Source organism: Camelus dromedarius, chromosome 20, assembly GCF_036321535.1.
Source record: "Camelus dromedarius isolate mCamDro1 chromosome 20, mCamDro1.pat, whole genome shotgun sequence".
In the NCBI taxonomy this organism is placed as follows: Eukaryota; Metazoa; Chordata; class Mammalia; order Artiodactyla; family Camelidae; genus Camelus; species Camelus dromedarius.
In genome coordinates this window covers 38,218,340-38,235,858 of record NC_087455.1, presented here as the reverse complement: position 1 = coordinate 38,235,858, position 17,519 = coordinate 38,218,340, and the positions used below count along the sequence as shown (strand labels likewise).

The window sequence follows — 17,519 nt, the reverse complement described above, 5'->3', positions numbered from 1 at the left end:
AAGTTTCTTATGGAGCCACGGACCTATATCGGGTCCTGGGACCATAGCTTGTACAGGACGGAGTTGGGCTAGCGCGTCAGCAGCATCATTGCCCGGTGCCAGGGCTGGGCAGTGCCCTGGTACATGGTAAACAGCATGGTGGCCTTCTTGGCCTTTGTCCCATAACTGTTTCCACATCTGTTGTCCCCACAGGGGCCGGTGCCCAATCATCCAGTCTTGCAGGGCCCATTGGGGTATCCACAATGTAAGGCCTCGATATACGGCCCAACTATCTGTACAAATATGCAAGGGGCTAGGTTCATTCATCAACACCAGCCATACTGCCCGTAACTCAGCCCATTGGCTGGATTGGCCTTCTCAGGTCTCATACCAGAAGGCTTCAGTGGCAGGGTGCAGTTCTACTGCAACCCAAGTGGGCGGACTGCCCTTACAAGATCCATCAGTATACCAAGCAGTTCCCGGGGGTGGCCCTTTCCCTTCACGAAAGGGACTGGGGACAGGGTCCACCCCTTGTTGTGGGAGGGTCCGTACATCAGGTGCAACAAATCTCACAGGCCCTAACACCTGCTGCAACCCTGCAGCCAAGGGGCTAGCGGTGTACTGGCTCTCTGTTCCAAATAAACACCCCATTTCGTCAGAGTTGGGGTTTGGGCAGTTCCTGATCGGGATTGCTTTGCCCATGTCTGTACCCATCCTGCAATAGGGTATGTGGTCTGCACTTGGACCTCTTGCCTCCCCGTCAGGGGTTCAGTGACAATCAAGGATGCATAAGTCGCTAGCAACTGTTTCTCAATCAGAGAATAATGACATTTAGCCCCTTTCCACAACTGAGACCAGAATCCTATGGGCACTTTTTACTGCCCATGTTTCTGCCATAAGCCCCAGCCATATCCATCACTGTCCACATGGACTGTCAACCAGAAAGGGATGTCTGGATCTATAGTGTGCAGTGCTTGCGCTTGGGCCACTGCCCTCTTAGTTTCAACAAATGCACATTCGGTCTCATCAGACCAGTTCCAGATTTCTCCCTTTTTAATCAGTTTATACAGGGGTTTGGCTATTTGGGCCAAATGAGGAATAAACACCCGCCAGTATCCCAGAAGACCCAAATAAGTCTGTAACTGTTTAACTGTTTCAGGACGGGAATATGCTTGGATTTTGTCTATTACTGCTTCAGGCAGCATTTTTGTCTTACCCGACCAGACAACACCCAAGAATTTGACAGAATATCCAGGTCCTTGCACTTTGTCCTCGTTCATGGCCCACCCCCAGCCCACCAGGGCTTCTCGCAGTGCTGTGGCACTGGTTTCCAAATCTGAAAGAGAATCAGAGGTTAGCATTATGTCATCAATATAATGGAACAAGCGAACGGTATCCGGTTTGCTCCAGGTAGCCAGGTCCTGGGCCACCAGGCCATGACACAGTGTAGGGCTGTGCAGATATCCCTGCGGAAACACAACAAATGTCCATTGTCTGCCTTCCCAGGTGAAGGCAAACTGTTCTTGGCTCTCAGGGGCTATGTCTATCGAGAAGAATGCATTAGCCAGGTCAACCACATAGTGACAAGTACCCAGTTCATGGGACAGTCGGTCCATCAAATCTGTTATATTCAGCACAGCTGCATGCATGGGGGGAGTGACGTTATTCAGTTCCCGATAGTCCATTGTCATCCTCCAGGAGCCGTCTGGCTTCCGCACCGGCCATGCTGGAGAGTTATATGGGCTATGCGTAGCCCGAATTATACCGGCTTCCTCAAGCTTCAGAATAGTCTGTCCTATTTCCTCATGGCCTCAGGGCAATCGATATTGCCGGACATTCACCACTCGTGTGGCCCGTGGCAAAATCAAAGGTGCATGATGAGGATGCCCCCGTATAACTGTTTTCACCATATGGACTCTCAGGCGAAATTCCCCTTGAGTCGTCTGTATTTGAAATCCTTGCAAAATGTCTATCCCCAAAATGTATTCAGCTACTGGGGATATATGCACTTCATATGCAGCAGGGGACAGACGGCCAATGCCCAAAATCAGAGTCACTCGTTTAACACACATTTGCTTGTTTCCATATCCTTCTATATCAACCCATGGTCCCTGAAAACGCTCCGGATTTCCATGCACCAATGTAATTTCAGCTCCTGTGTCTACTAGTGCCAGCACTCGCTGTTTATTCATGGGGGACCAGTGAATAGTCAGCTAAACATGTGGCCTCCGGTCATCGGTGTGCCCCACATCCTGAACACCTTGGCCTTCCTCCTAGTCTGGGAGGAAATCAGCAAAGGCCACCTCTTGGGCCTGATGGGAGGTTGGCAATGGAGTATATTGTTGCTCAGGCCATAATTTCTTCCATAAGGCCATCAGCACCTCCAATGGCTGGCCATCTAATTTTACATGGTCCAGGCCAGCTGCCAGTAAATCACACCATATCTGCCAGCGATCTAGCTTTTGGGGCCCTCCTAAAATTGGAGCATTCCCCTTTTTCCTCCTTGGTGTGGACTTCCCTTTCTGTGTCACTGCACAGGAGGAGGAGATCTTGGACTCACCTTGAGTCTTGGCAGCATGTACCCCCTTTCGGTGCACCTCTATGTCCCCCAGACGAGCCAGAGCCTCAGTTACTTCATGAATGGGGTGGTCTACATACGGTGCTAGTAGCGCCGCCATAGTCCCAAATGTTCCCGTTGGGCCATTAGCCAAAATCAAATCTTTTATTCGAGCTGTAAGGAGCTCATCATCTGGATGCTCCCAGGGGCAGTGGGACCGGAATTACATAGGCATAGCTGCTCTCAGAGGCGGCGGAGCTAGGACCATGCAGACATCTTTCTGCTGTGCTGGGTCTCTGCTTAAGCTCCTCTTGCATCTGTAAATCTCTCATGTCTTGGCTAGCATGCCGTAAAACAGATAAGAACATCCAGGCCACCCTCCCGGCTGCCTCTTGGTGGGCTAATGGGACATTATTTTCTAACAGCTCCAACGCCCTCCGAACATCATCTGGCTGGGGCGCCACTGTGTCCCAATCCTCAGGTTGAGCCCACGTCAGCAAATAGGCTGCCACCGGGTATCATATAGAGGTAGGGGGCCACTTTGCATCCACCAGAGCATCCCCGTCAGGGGCAGGGGGTTCAGAAGGGGCACTCACCTCATCCTGCCAACTACGCCAAGTGTCAGCCGAGGGAGGCTGATGTGGGGTTCTAGGAGGTGAGCGGCCCAAACGAAAAAATGCACGAGGAGTTGCCATACTGCTGGACAGACTTCAGCCGGAGAATCCATGGGGTTAACAACACTTTATTGCCACAGGGAGGTGCACCCTATGATGCACCTGTCCTGCTTTTATCTGTTTTCTGTCAGCACATGTGCAGTCTGTTTCTTTGTTCATCAGGCTTACAGAATATCTCTAGCACATGCGTACTTCTATTTTCTTTGTTCTAAATCTTATATAATTGACGCATGCGTGGAGCAATTATTTACTGCATACTACAAACATGCTCTGATCGTGGCCTTGGTTCCCACGGCCTTAACTCATCTCAACACCAGCTCACACTGAGATATCAATTCAAGGGAGACTGTTAAATAATCAAGTCTGCCTGGTCTTCACCTCAAAGAGCAGATACTATAAATTCCTGATGTAGGATGAGGCTGCCGCCACAAACTGACTCAGCTTGAAATTAATATCCAAGATGAAGCAGCGGATACACGTAAATATTCACGATTGTCAACTCCGCTCACGGGTCTGGGCCCTTCACTGCCTGAACGGAGGTGAAATCCCCACCCCTGTCAGGGATGGAAGCGCGGCTCTTCCCAGTGTCACCCAGGCTTCACGGGCTGTTTCCCCCTACAGGCTGTCCTCAACGATTAAAAAGCTCTCAAGATTTTTACACCATGAAAAACTGAAAGACATTTCTGCAGATGGAGCACTTTCTCAGGCTTAAACCTTTTTTGCCTACACTCAGCAAGGGGGAAAAAAGAAACATGACTCTGCAAAGTCTCTGAGCCTCACCACTCACAGGAATAGAAAGGCCATAGCAGAAGATGACACTTCACATCGCAGGGTGAGAACAAAATAAAGCGGCCCCAACAACAGGCACTCCCAGAGACAGCGCTCAGCAGTCTTCTGCACACTCACGGTTTTGCAGCCCTCATCACCATTTATTTCCAGAACACCATCACCCAAGAAGAACACCCCTGTCACTAAGAGTCACTCCCTAACACCCCTCCACCCAGCCCTTTGCAACCATCACCTGCTCTCTGCCTCTGCATGTGCCTATTCTGAGCATTTCAGATCACTGAAATCAACAATATGTGGCTGTCTGTGGTTCCTTTCACTTAACATGCTGTTATCAAGGCTCGTCCATGTTGAAGTGGTATCAGCATCACTCTCTGTTTTTTTTTTTTTTTTTTTGAAAACGTTAAAGTTTATTAGAAGGTGGTAAGTACTATCAAAAAGAGTAGAGTGGAGCATAAGGGGTTGGGTTTCAAAGGGAAAAGGGCAGGTTGAGCAGTCAGGGTGGACTTCCCAGAACAGGTGGCCTTTTTCATCTTCCCCTTAATTTTTTTTTTCTTTTTTATTCACTCTTACGTCTGAATAATGTTCCACTACATGGAGATACTACATTCTGTTCATCCATTCAGCAGCTACGTATGGACGAGGTCCAGAAGAATGAGTGTAAGAGGTGACTAGCAGGGATGGCATTAAACAAAGGGCAAGATGTGCTTTAAAAAAAAAAAAGGCAACAAACAGAGGCACAAGGAAATTCAGTGAGTTTCTGAGCAAACTGCATGCTTGCTTCGGCAGGACTACCGTGCAGGGTTGAGGCGGATATTGGCAGGAATCACGGGGAGGGAGTCACCTGAGAAGATGCCCCACTGCAAGTAGCTCAGCCAGTTCTCCTCCGTCATCCTGTATTTTTAGAGCCATGTTTCTTGGTTTCTCTTATTTCAAGTAATAGCACTTTAACTACACATCTGGTCATCTGCATCAGACCACCTTACCTCCAAGCCACAGAAAATCATTCATTGACCGGAGCAGCTCCAGGACATAATGGTGATGGATTAGGGAGTCCTGCAGCATCCCAGCCTGCAGGTATAAACCCAACATGTGCCCTGTTGATGTCAAGAAAGTAAAATGCATGGAAATATCTCACTGCTGGTGCATGATATCTGCCCCCAAATTGCCCCAAAATCATACTGGCAAAGCACTACTCAACCCGCTCACTACAAAAAAAAAAAAAAAAAAAAGCTAAGAAGGCAAATTTAGGCTCTTCCTTTGAAAACCAGCAACCATCACTGCCAGTATCTGAGGTGGAATTCTCCTGACTTCAAAAACCACTGTGCAGTTACTTTTCAAACGTGAAGGTATATATGTATTCCACGTAGATGATATTACAGAAGGATTTTTCTTTTCAAAATTTCCAGTTGCAACATTAGCACAAGAAAGTTTTTGTTTCAGCTTTAAAAAAAATCAATTATCTTCCACTTTCTTAATGTTGATCCTATTTTTATTTTATAAAGGGAGCTATGTTGCATATTATAAACCAACTGTTTGGCTTCTGCAAACAAGAACTGTATGACTTCACTATTTCAGAGCAAACTTTAACGATGCTTTGAGAGGTGGGGCCTGTGGCGCTCAACTAACATCTCTTTAAATACTGACAAGGATGTGCTATTAAGTAATGCAAAGGCTCTAACTCCATATTAACTTAGAAACCAAAGAAACTACACCAAAACCTTACTTTATCATTTTTAAATATTCCGATTCTTTTGAATATTAAATTTCTTAAAAGATATGATTTCTTTTTGAGAAAAACAACAGCTGTATTAAATTTCCTCTCATCAAGAAAGCAATCTTTATCAAGAATAAAAACCCCTATGGAAATCCAAAAGATGGGACGTTTCTAGCTAAGTGAACATGCAGATGTGAACACAAACTTATGCCCTATCAGATCTCACTCGAACGAGCTCAACAAAGTCCTGGGCTACCCTAGAACTTAGCTCTTCTGTTCCAAATGTTGGCTGAGCTAAGATCATCAGGCAAGGCAGGGAAGGAGAGAAGAGGAAAGTCCACCTGGCGACCTCCATCTGTTTTCTTCCAGCCACAAGGTGCCGCTAGGGCGGCCCCGCTAACAAGCCCTCCCCATAACAAAATCTGGCATCCACACTGCCCCTGCCGTCCCCAAGCAACCCCAATGACCCTCTCCCACTGGTCGCCTCCCAGCCTGTGAATGGTCTTCTAATGACCCCCCCAGTTGGTGGCAACCTCCCCCTCTTCCCCGCTACACACACACACACACAGAGCCAGGGCAGCCTTCCCAAAGCACAAATTTGATTACCTCAACCCCCACTTCAAACCCTTCAGAGGCTCACTGGTAGAGTTCTAGCCCTACACCTGACCCTGACCCTGACCCTGACCATGCTCGCCCAGCCTCACCTCAGTACCCAGGTCCCCAGTGACCTCAGGGGACCCCTGACTTGCTCCTACTTCCCACTTGCCTCCAGGCTCATCTTGACTATTTCTCAAGGAAGCCTTCCCTCCCTCCAACCTCCGCACTTTGTTCCTCTGTTCCTAGAACATTCTAGGCTAAGTCAACTTCTGACACTACTAAGCTCCCAAGATGCTAATAAATTTTGCTTATTAATGTGGGTCCACTCTCCCCTAGACACTCAGAAGTGTGCGTGTTATGAATAAATGAATGACGGGGTGGGTCTCAAAGGGAGTGACTTACCTGCTTTCGCCCATCCCGGCCCTTCTTTCTTTAGAATATCAGAAGCAAAACCAGAAGTACCTTTCCTGAGGGTCACTTCCTGCTGACACCCTTCACTGCCTCCTGGGTCAGTTTTAGTAAAACCCAAACTTATCCAAAGCCCTCCACCCAAGGCCATCTCCAGTGTCCTCCCAAGCAGGGGCACCCTCCACCCTGGGCCACACAAGGCACACTCCGCGAGTTCCCACCTCACAAGCCTCCAGGCCTCTGCCCGGGCTGCTCCTGTCAACTGAGCCACCTTCTTGATGCCTTCTCCTGGCTGACACTTACTATGTCCTCACAACTGAATGTAGAGCCCATTTCTTCCAGGAAGTCCTCTCTGATAATGTCCTTTAGCTCTTGGCTGGGCTTCCTCTAGAGCAGCACTGCATGGTGACCAAATGGTGTTTGTCCACCCACTCCTTTGAGACCATGACATCTTGGAGGCCACATGGGAAATAGGAGTGAGACGACAAGAGGGTAGGGAAGAGCTAAAAGCAAAATCACAGCCCAAGTTCCAAATTTAAGGATTCTTTCTCAGAAAAAATGGATAAAATGTTTCATATGTGTGTCATTTGGCTATGATTTTTGTGGCTCATGGAAAGCAAGAGCTTGGTGTTCTAGTCCAAAAACCAATTTACATGCAAAGAAATGTATATATTCATATATAAAGGAAGCCAGAACTGCTCAACAACAGTTTGCAGTTTAATTCCAAAGGAACTTTGATAAAGGCAATCTCTCTCTCTCCTTTTTTTTTTTTTTTTTTTGAATCATATAGTTTCAGAAGTATTTGTATAACTACGTGATTGCTACAGCCCATGATTCTGCGCTGGAGTGTTTGGGGCTGAGGAAGCCCAGATTACATGCACTGTGTAAATGCAATCACACCAACACACTGACAGGAGCCCTAGTGGCTGAGCTGAATTTTCAAAGCAGACAACCTTACAATGGAACACAGTTCTAAGTAGAAAGTAAGAAATGCAATGTTCTGTACTCAATTTCATACGTTATATGGGCCATTAACCGATAGTGCACCTTGTCTAATGAAACCCAAAAATAAATTGCCAACGTCGATTTTCTCCATCTGACAGTTTTATGTTAACATTGGTTATCAAACCCTCAATTCATACGGAGAGCTCAGGCTTACGCTGCAGCAGGTTACATCCCGCCGAATACAGAGGATCAAGGAAGAACTGGAGAGTTTCCCTTCAGAAGCTGCTAAGTCTGGTTTTGCACCTGTACGTAATTTGCAACCACGTCATCGTCAAAGGAGTAAGACCTTACATCTGTGGGGCGTAAAGCACTGCGGTGCTTCTGAACAATCAAAGAACACTGAGCTTTGTGAAACAGTCCTGAGGCACTTAAATTGCACATTTTCTGAAAGGCTCCAAAACTGACCCACTTCACCATTCCAGTTACAACAGGGAGGTACCGGAATTAGTAGAGAAAACATGCCCTTTAAGTCTGAGAAGGCTCTGCTTGAATCCTGCTACAGCATTTACTAGCTGCTAAATGGACCAATTCCTTAACCCCTCTGAGAAGGCTTCCCAATCTGCAAAAGGGGGCTGCCACCGACCACCTGGGAGGCATGGATGTGAATGCAACACGCAAATAGGGCGGCCGACTGGTACCTGACACGGGGCCTGTCTAGTTTCCCTCCGCTGCCCTTCTCCCACTTTAAACTTGCACTGTTGCCTCTGGTAAGGATCAAGCCCCCGCAAGAGACTGCCCGATTCTTCTGTGTATCCCCGTATACATGACTTACACTTAGGAGGCCAGAAAAACTGCCTCCTCCTCAGTTACTGTCAATATTCTTTAGAGTTTGTGTTTTTTTTAACTCTATTTTGCAGGGAGACTATTCCAGAACTGTCCAAGCACCATTCTCCAGGTTGGCTCCCCTCACAGCACCCATCCATTTTCATCTCAGATCCTCTGTCTGATTGCCTTCTGTTCATGGGAAAGAGAGTCTGGTAGGGTGGGGACTCCCTAGGCCTCCTTCCCACCGTCAAAGGTAAGTGTGACTACCTTCTCCCCCCTCCCCACTCCAACTCCAGCTTCTGAGGAGTCTCCCCTCCCGGACCCTGCAGACTTTGCATCTTCCCAAGACACACACGTGGCCACGACCCTCCCTTTAGATTTCATCCTGGCTGGCCCTGCCCAACACCCGGCCCCTTAAGCATAAATGGCATTGCTCTGAAAATCCCAAATGCCGCTGACTGACACACCAAAGCTGCATTGTCTGGGCTTTCCTCCAACCGAGGCACAGCCCTGCCCTCCCTCAGCCTCAGTCTGCACCTCTTGAGAAGAGCTAAACCACATGTAAGGCTGTGAACTCCAACTAAGAAGGACGAATCCCAACGTGTATCTCTAGTCCGGCACCTTCACCTGAGCCCCAAGCTCATAGACCCGAGTGCCTCTTTGAAGTCCTCACTTGGATGACAAATGGCATCTTAAAAATGCCTCATGTCCACCATTTACTCTGGAATTCGATTCCTGGCAGGTACCTCCCAGACTCCCCATTTAACTAACAGAACCAGCACCCACCTAGATGTTTGAGGTCACATTCAATATCCGCTGTTCCCTCCCCCAAGCCCTGGTCTGGAATGAGTCCTGTTATTTCCGTTGCTAAGCCCATCTCAAGTCTGGTTCTGCAGGGACCATGGCCGTAACCCCACAAGCTCACAGCATGGTGCAGTGAGTCACAGTCCTCCAAAGGGTGCTCCCTGGAGGAGGAGGCATCTCCTGTCGCTGGTCACCTCAGAAGTCACTGGATTCTCACAAAGGAGGCCCAGGAGAAAGGACTCAAGGTTCGTCCATGGTCTGAGCTTTGAAGGACCTGAGGTCTGGGGGAGCTCCTAATTAGCAGACAAACCTGCCAGTGAGCAGAAGAGGATGGAGGAACCCAGGGAAGGCTGTTCTCACTCTGACCCCTGGGCTCTCAGGAGCCACGGGAAAGGCCACTGTCCAGGGCACAGCCCAGCCATCACAGATCCCAGCCTGCATTTGCCAACCCGGACAGCCTAGACTCCTTCTACTTGCAACACTTACTTCTGTTCTGTTCCCCACCCAGAATGTGATGGACTATTTCAGAAATTCTGGCCTGTCTCAAGCGAGACCAAGTCAGTGAAAAACGCAGCGTTGACATTTGGACCAGAGCATGAAAGGAGGAACAAGGCCTCATGGTCAGCATGATGGTGGTGGCCAAACCCTTCCCCCGGGTGAGATGAACCATGGTAGGGGTGAGAATACAAGGTCCTAGGTCGGCCAAAGCATCTCCCTTCACAGCTGACTGGGGTGTTGGGGTCTCACTATCGAAAACTAACGACACGGCCGTCAGTGGTGGACGTCAGCTGCAACAGACACAGAGTCAGCCATTTACTGCCAACGTGGGTTAAAAGTAAAGGCCGGTACAGGCAGGCCTGCACGGCTGCTGAGGCAAAACACAGACCAGGCTCTGAATGCCCACTGGATGAAGCAGACTGGAACATACGGTCCCCTTTAGCGGTCCGTTTGTCCACCAGATCCAGGTGAGTCAGCCTCTTCGGAGAAGGCCAAGTTGTCCTGATACTCAGAAGAAACAGCCTCGTACAGGGAACAAAAGAGTGGCATGGATTTTAGACCCGATACTGCCCCTTTATGAAGGCAAACTAAAGTAAATGGCACGGGGAAGTTGAATGCAAAAAAAAAAAAAGTGACTGCTTCCTCCAACAGCGTCCCCTGCACCTGATCACCCCCGAGCCGGCCACTTCCTCACCAGTGACCGCCGGCCAGGAAGCGCCATCACGCACGTCACACAGCAACAGCCAGGAACCGCGTGCTGAGCACTTTTGTGTAAAAGCAGGAATCGAGCAAGGTGCTGCAGACTTTGACATTCCAAGTTTAAATACTCCATGAAAAGAATCCCTAAGCAGCCTCTTAAATCAATTCGCATCTCACTTCTTCAAAACAAACAAATTTAATAAGGGCTCATTTGTCACCAAATATAAGGAAGACCAAACAGGTTCCTAAAAGCAAGGATTTTAACAGGTATCAAACACAAGTGGGTGATGTACTAACAAAGCAAATATTCCAAAAAAATTAGAAAATAAAAAGATGACTAGGATAATACATGGATCAAGGCAGCTGTTAAGTTTTTGCTTTTTAAAGCGATGGAGACAGCACGGAGGGCGATCTAGCTATTTCCAATGCAGAGTGTGCACAGCCCACCTTTTCAGACGCAACAACATGCTCACAGGGCAGTACAAGAGAAAAAGGAAAAGAGGAACAAGTGAAAATTAGAAACACACAAGAACAAAAATGACTTTGACAGCCTGTACAAGATCTTACGTGAGTGTGATGAGGACAGGGACATGGGGACGGTGAGACCCACCCTCACCTCATGCTCCAGGGAAGGCAGGGTCCTGTGGGGAGCGGCGCTGCCAGGGGACATCAACGTGGTAAGAGCCCCAAACCAAAACTCCACCTACATGCGTCTAGGCAGGTTTTGAGCTACAAAATGTGGTCGCATTTCAGGCTGGACAGTTTTACTCACTCCCACCAAGAGTAGCAGGAGAGGATAAGGCTCTGCTCCTGCACCAAACATTGTTTTATAAATTAATGACTGTGGAATAGTAAAAGGAACAATGGAGTAAAAGTGACTGGAGAAGAACGTGCTTGACCCGAGCTCACTGGCCGCGATATCTCACTGACGTTCAGATGCTGGCTGGGCGCTTATTGTATCAAAACAGACAGACCCACCAGGAGGGAGGTTTAATGTGTTGCTGTATTTTGATGCCGAGAACCATGCCTGGTACACGAGGTTCTGGGTAAACAATGGTGACAGTGTCAAACACTATGGACTAAGCACACATCCAACTACTTTGTCAAATCCAAGGACAGACTTGAAAAGGCAAAAACAAGCTGGCATTCTCCGGTGGGTCTACAGACTCAGAGACAAGCAGTTGCTGAGCAAAAATGTCACCAGTGCCTCCTATGACAATAGAGGAGGCACTGGCCAGGGGGCTGGGGCATGCTCCAGGCTTCCACTGCTCACGCAGCAGTCTGTCAAGGGGGAGAAGTTGGTCCCTGCTTACGTTGCACCGATGCACCTACCTGGACTAATGCCTGGGGGCTCAGCAGGAGGTGACAGGTGAGGTGAATGGAGCCAGTCTCGGTGTAGCCTGGTGCTGGCAGCTGTGCCTTCAGCAGTGCCCAGGCTCCTAAACCTGCCACCTCATCTCCAAGGAGCAGAAGGGGAGTGCGGGCATGTAGATCACAGGGCCCTGCAAGGACAAGTACAGATCATGGCCACGACATTACTTGCCCCTTCCTTAAGCCATAGAAGAATGTCCGGGGAGGAACTGAAAATTCATCCAGAGTTCGCCAGGCACCACACGCAGGTGGGACTCGGGTCCCCTGTGCCTCTCACTCACAGGGCTGGTCTGGACTTTCTTTTTATCAATTCTCTGGCATCTTCTCCTCCAACTGACCAACAACCAGAAATTAGGATCTGATCTTAGGTAAGTTCAAGAATCACAGATCACCGCCTCCACAGCTGACCCGGCTGCACGTGCTAGGAGCTCCGACCGTCACCAATGAGACCGCCATGAGCCCTCTCCAGACTGAAGGCCCGAGGCCGTAGGCCGGGGGGACACAACTTCCCTCACTCTCCGCAGCAAAGGGGGACCACCTCTCGGCAAAGGCATCTCAACCTCTCCTGCCCGAGGGACAGCACAATGGACACAAGGGGAAACAGAGCAGAAGGTGCGGGGTAGGTAGCCCAGAAGAGCTCGTCTGCACTTTCAAGGAAAAGTGAGTCCTTTGACATAATCACAGGGACAAAGTGAAGATGAACCTTTCCCTGCTCTGTCCCATACTCCGTGACATGCCTTTTCCTGCATAAGGAGTTCATTTGGAAGTCCCTGGCGGTGTTACTGATGTCCTAACCTGGCATGGTGACTGTCTAGCATGAAGAGAGGGCCTGAGCCGTGCAGGTGCTGGGCCTGGGAGGCAGGAGACACCGGCTCCATCCCCAGCTCAACCAGAGCCTCGTTCTGCATCTCGGGATTCAGCATCTCATCTATAAGCAAAGGGATGAGACTGTCCCAGGACAGGCTGCCCAACAGTAATGAAATGAGATCCATGTAAAGAAAGTTTCCCAGTTGCCACATTTAAAAAGTAAACAAATAAATAAACAAACAAACAAAAAACAAATACTAGAAACTGATTTTAAGAACAGATCTTACTTATTCTACTGTATGTAAAATACTATCATTTTGACATGTAATCAATATAGAAAGTAACAAGGTAGATTACATTCCTTTTACTAGATAAGTCTCAGTATCTGATGTGCATTTGTCCTACAGCACATCTCAGCTCAGACCAGCCTCCTCCCCAGCGCTTCTAGCATCAGTGGCTATGGCTACTCTATTGGACAGCAACTCCAGGTGTCCCACCAGGGGTCCTGGCTGAAAAGCTGGAGTAAGTGTCCACACTAACCCTAAAAGGATCTCTCTGAAACAAAGGCGGATTCACTTTTGAATGTCTGTAAACCGGCGGGCTGCACCTCCCTCCACCCTTGGCTACAAGACAGCCCTCTTCCTTGCTGATCCCTTCCTGGATGTAGGGAAGCAATCCGGCACACAGCCAGGGTGGCCGGGCCTCCAGATAGACGTACCTGCTGACTGTGTCCAGTCCCATGAAGTCCTCCTTCTCAAACAAGGTGCAGAGGAGGTGGATCTTGTCCCCAGACTTCTTGGGGGCCCTATCCAGCCACTTGGACTTGAGCATGATGAAGAGTGACTCAGTGAAGTCCTCGATCCTCTTCACCAGCCTGCAGTCCTCGTAGATTGAAGGCCACGTCTGTGCGTGTCTGCTCGGCCACCTCCCCATGCAGCACAAAGACAAAGAGCTAAGAGTCATTATCGAGGTGCCATACAGCTCCTCTGCACGTGGAGCTTCTCGAAAGCCTTGGCCGAGAGGCAATCGGTAATGGTGACAAGGCCCACTACATTGCTGTGGGTCTGGAAGTTTCTCCACCCATTCTCGGGTGCATAGTGGTGCCTGTAGTGGATACAGAGTGCCCACTGGGAGCCGCACGGGCTGATCTGGCTCACCAAGGAAATTCGCTTATAGATGCAAAAGAAATTCTCCTCTGAGATGATCCCAACGGCTTGGATCACCAAGGGGAGAATCTGATCGTTCTCAGCGCACTGCACGTAGTCAGGGATGCTCATGTTGCAGCCCCTGCCGAGAGGGGAGAGGAGATTGAGATACATACTCTGCTGTGGGCTGTGGGCCCCTCTGGGTTGTGGTGACCTGGTGTGTACCAGCCAGAAGGCAAGGGGAGCCCAAGCAAAGCCGGGGGTACAGTTTGTCCTCAGTGTCTACACATGGCTACCGTAGGTCGGATCACATTACCCAGCTTTTGGCCTAGGCTTCCTGCCCCTGCAGAGCAGGGTCATTTCTTGTTTTCTGTTCCAAGCACCTAGCCAAACCCTGATGCAAAGTCAGTGCTCAAAACTGCTGAATAAAGAAATGAAAAAATGAACTGCTTTCCACACCCCTTTAAGCAGAATATAAAGAAAAGAACCACAGTGGGATCAAAACATCTGGATTTCTATCCAATTTATTTGAACTCCTAAGCTGCAAAATAATGGATAAGATAACTTGTCTTGGGGAGGAGGGTACAGTTCAGTGGTAGAGCACGTGCTTAGCAAGTACGAGGTCCTGTGTTTAATCCCCAGTACCTCATTTTAAAAAGTGAAACAAATAAACAAACCTAATTACCCTCCTCAAAAAATATTATTTAACTCAAAATTCAAAAAACACCTTGCATTTGACACAACATTGTAAACTTGACTATACTTCAATTAAAAAAAAAATCCTTGCCTTACAAGAATACATCTGGATTATGGAAGTTTGCAAATGTAAAATGCCTAGGTTACAACCTGCATAAAAAGGGGGGACTGTACAAATTTACTGTCCCTCCTTTATGAGCTATATTACATTTGGGGGGGATTATAACCTCTCAGAGCTAATTTCCTCAGATTAAAAAAAAGAAAACATTACCTGATTCTCAGTATTGCTGAAGAATCTGATAACCCTATGAAGGCATCTGATACACAGAGGTTACTCAATAAATGTTTGTTGAATGAATGAATAAGCAAGCAAAGTGAATGCTGCTCCCTGCCACAGACCATCATATTGGTACTGCCTGGAAATCCCAAGCCCACGTTCACCCGACTCTACACTAACCATGTTGGTGAACTGTGCAGGCCTGTGTGCTTCTCTAAGCCCCAGTTTAATCATGAATAGAAATGAGGGCAATAACACAAACCTCAAAGAGTTAGTGAGTCAGTAATGAATTGTACCCGAATTTTGCAAGATTGAGCCATTAAGGAAAATTGGGCAAAGGGTCCATAGGCCCTCTCCATATTATCTCTTACAACTACATGGGAATCTACATTACATCACAAAATTAAAAGTCTAATTTTTTAAAGAGGCTATTGAGGTTAAATGAGCTCACTGTCTCAAATAAGGAACACACAGCACAAATAGGACAATCCCTAGACCATGAGATACACTCAGTTAAATTTCCCACTGAACCCACTGGTCCCTCCAACTTCAGAGCACGAGGATGGGTCCTCGTTTCCAGGGGCCACTGCACCTGAAGCTAACAAAGCTAATGTTCCCCACTTCCAGGAGCCCCTGTCACCACCCTAGGTCTAAGTTTGTATTTGTAATTTTTTTTCTTTTTATTAAATAGAAACCCCCAATTGCATAGCCTTCAGTTCAGCAAAACCTGACCACAGAGATCATGATGGCAGCCCTTCTTGGTGAAACAATAAAATGAAAAGCCATTTCCACAAGAACTGTGTGTAAATCTACTAGGGAACTTCATCCCGGACTGAGGGGAAGAGGACTGGGGAGGAGGGGGCAATCTGCGGCACACAGACCCTTGGGCCACCTGTCCCACGATGGACTTTAGTTTCAACACTCACCCTCCAGGAACTTCAAAATACACACAGAGTGCTATGGACAAGATTTTTTTTTTTTTAAAGAAATCACTGACTCCCTAGCAGCTCTTGTTTCTACCGAGACACAAATGGATTATGTGTATAATGTTTCACAAAAACCCTAAAATAGTAGCACCCCAACTTGACACATGAAGAAACTGAGGGAGAGAGGTTTATCACATTGTGCAAGATTAGAGAGAGGCCACATCAGACACCGTATTCAAACCCAATCCCCTGCTCCAGTGCTCACACTAGAAAGTGTGACATACTGCCCCTTTCCTGCCCTTTCCCTGCAATAAATCTCTGAAGAGTCTTTTCTGTGCCACTCAGAATCACAATCACATCAGTTTTCCACAAAGAACTATGTCACTCCTTGGAGGACATATCAAAATCTAACGGGTTGGAATGGGAGGAGAGATTTGTATTTTCTGTTTCTCAAAGGAAACATGGCTTTAAAAGAAACTGAAAAGGACTTATCTAGTCTACGGTCTCATTGTGCAGAGAAGGAAACGGAGGCTCAGAAGAGATGAGGAAAGGGCCTTATTAACAAATATTGCCTGAGTGCAGCACCAAGCTAGCCATGGGCACTGCTGTGGGAGGATCTGGGAGGCCCAGGAGAATGAGTGTTAGAAAAAGGAAAGATAAGAAGCATACAAGGCCCTGTCTCTATATCACCATACCATGGAGTTCCACCAAATTACCCAGTATGGGTGCAGCCAACATTAAGGTGGGCTAGAGAGGTTATAGAAACCTGGAATTCTCAACCATAGTGGAAATTCCAACATTTACTATGCTTTTTCCCAAGTTCATGCATCAGCTCAGTGGGCACTCTGTACCAGGAACTACATGAGGCCTCGAGTTCTCCCAAATACAGATCTCTATTACCACGTGTGCAAACCACATAGAGGCCCACCAGAAGAAAAACGCCCACAGATAAGATGGAATTACTGAAACTGAAAGCAGCCAAAAAGCATACTTTAACTAGGAAAAATGGTGCTGCTAGAAATGGACTCATGGACATAGAAATAAACTGTGTTTAGCAGGCAGGAAAGGGGGGATTAACAGATACACATTAATAAATATAAAATAAATGACAAGGACCTGCTATATAGCACAGGGAACTATATTCATGTTCTTGTAATGAGTTGTACTAAAAACAATCTAAAACATATGTATATATATATGAATACGTTTATAACTGAATCTCTGCTGTACACCTGAAACTAACATTGTAAGTTAACTACACTTCAATAAAAAATAATTAGAAAAATAAGAGCAAGTCATTAAAAAAATAAAAGAACACTGTACTCACCGTAGCTGTAGGTGGTGGAGAATTCTGGCTGCAAGCAGCAAGTCCACTGGATCACTCCAGCGCTGACTATCACCCTTTCTGACCATCAGAGATTCACTTGGCTTCACTGAGGTTACTTTTCTCTTCTGTGAAAGGCTACATTTGCAATTAACAATGTATAGAATCTCATCATTCACAAGCCCAAAAATTAGTGAGGACTTCCCATGGGCCAGGCTCTGGACAGATGAAAAGATACGGTCTCATATATATTCATAGTTAGAAGAAATTTATGTCATAAAGATATTAATTCTTCCTGTTTTGATAGACAGATTCAATGCAATTCTGATTAGAATTCCTACCAGATGTTTCATGGAATGTAGCAAGTTAATTTATGGTCAGGAACAGCCAAGAAACTTCTTTAGAACCACCACTGGTGAAGGGTGGATAGGTCATTGACTTCCACTGTTCTTCCTGAAGTGATGAAAACATTCTGGAATAATAA

The 17,519-nt window shown here is 47.4% G+C and overlaps 1 protein-coding gene across 1 annotated transcript in view; it reads right to left on the bottom strand.

Moving 5' to 3' along the window:
- LOC135318729 (uncharacterized) overlaps nt 1-17,519 on the bottom strand; it is a 54,860-nt gene that overhangs the window by 24,264 nt on the left and 13,077 nt on the right. Inside the window, exons 3-4 of the mRNA XM_064476987.1 lie at nt 17,039-17,163; nt 13,386-13,592 (exon numbers count right to left, since the gene is read on the bottom strand). Coding sequence (XP_064333057.1) covers nt 13,386-13,592; nt 17,039-17,163 — 332 coding nt within the window. The remainder of the gene's footprint in view (nt 1-13,385; nt 13,593-17,038; nt 17,164-17,519) is intronic.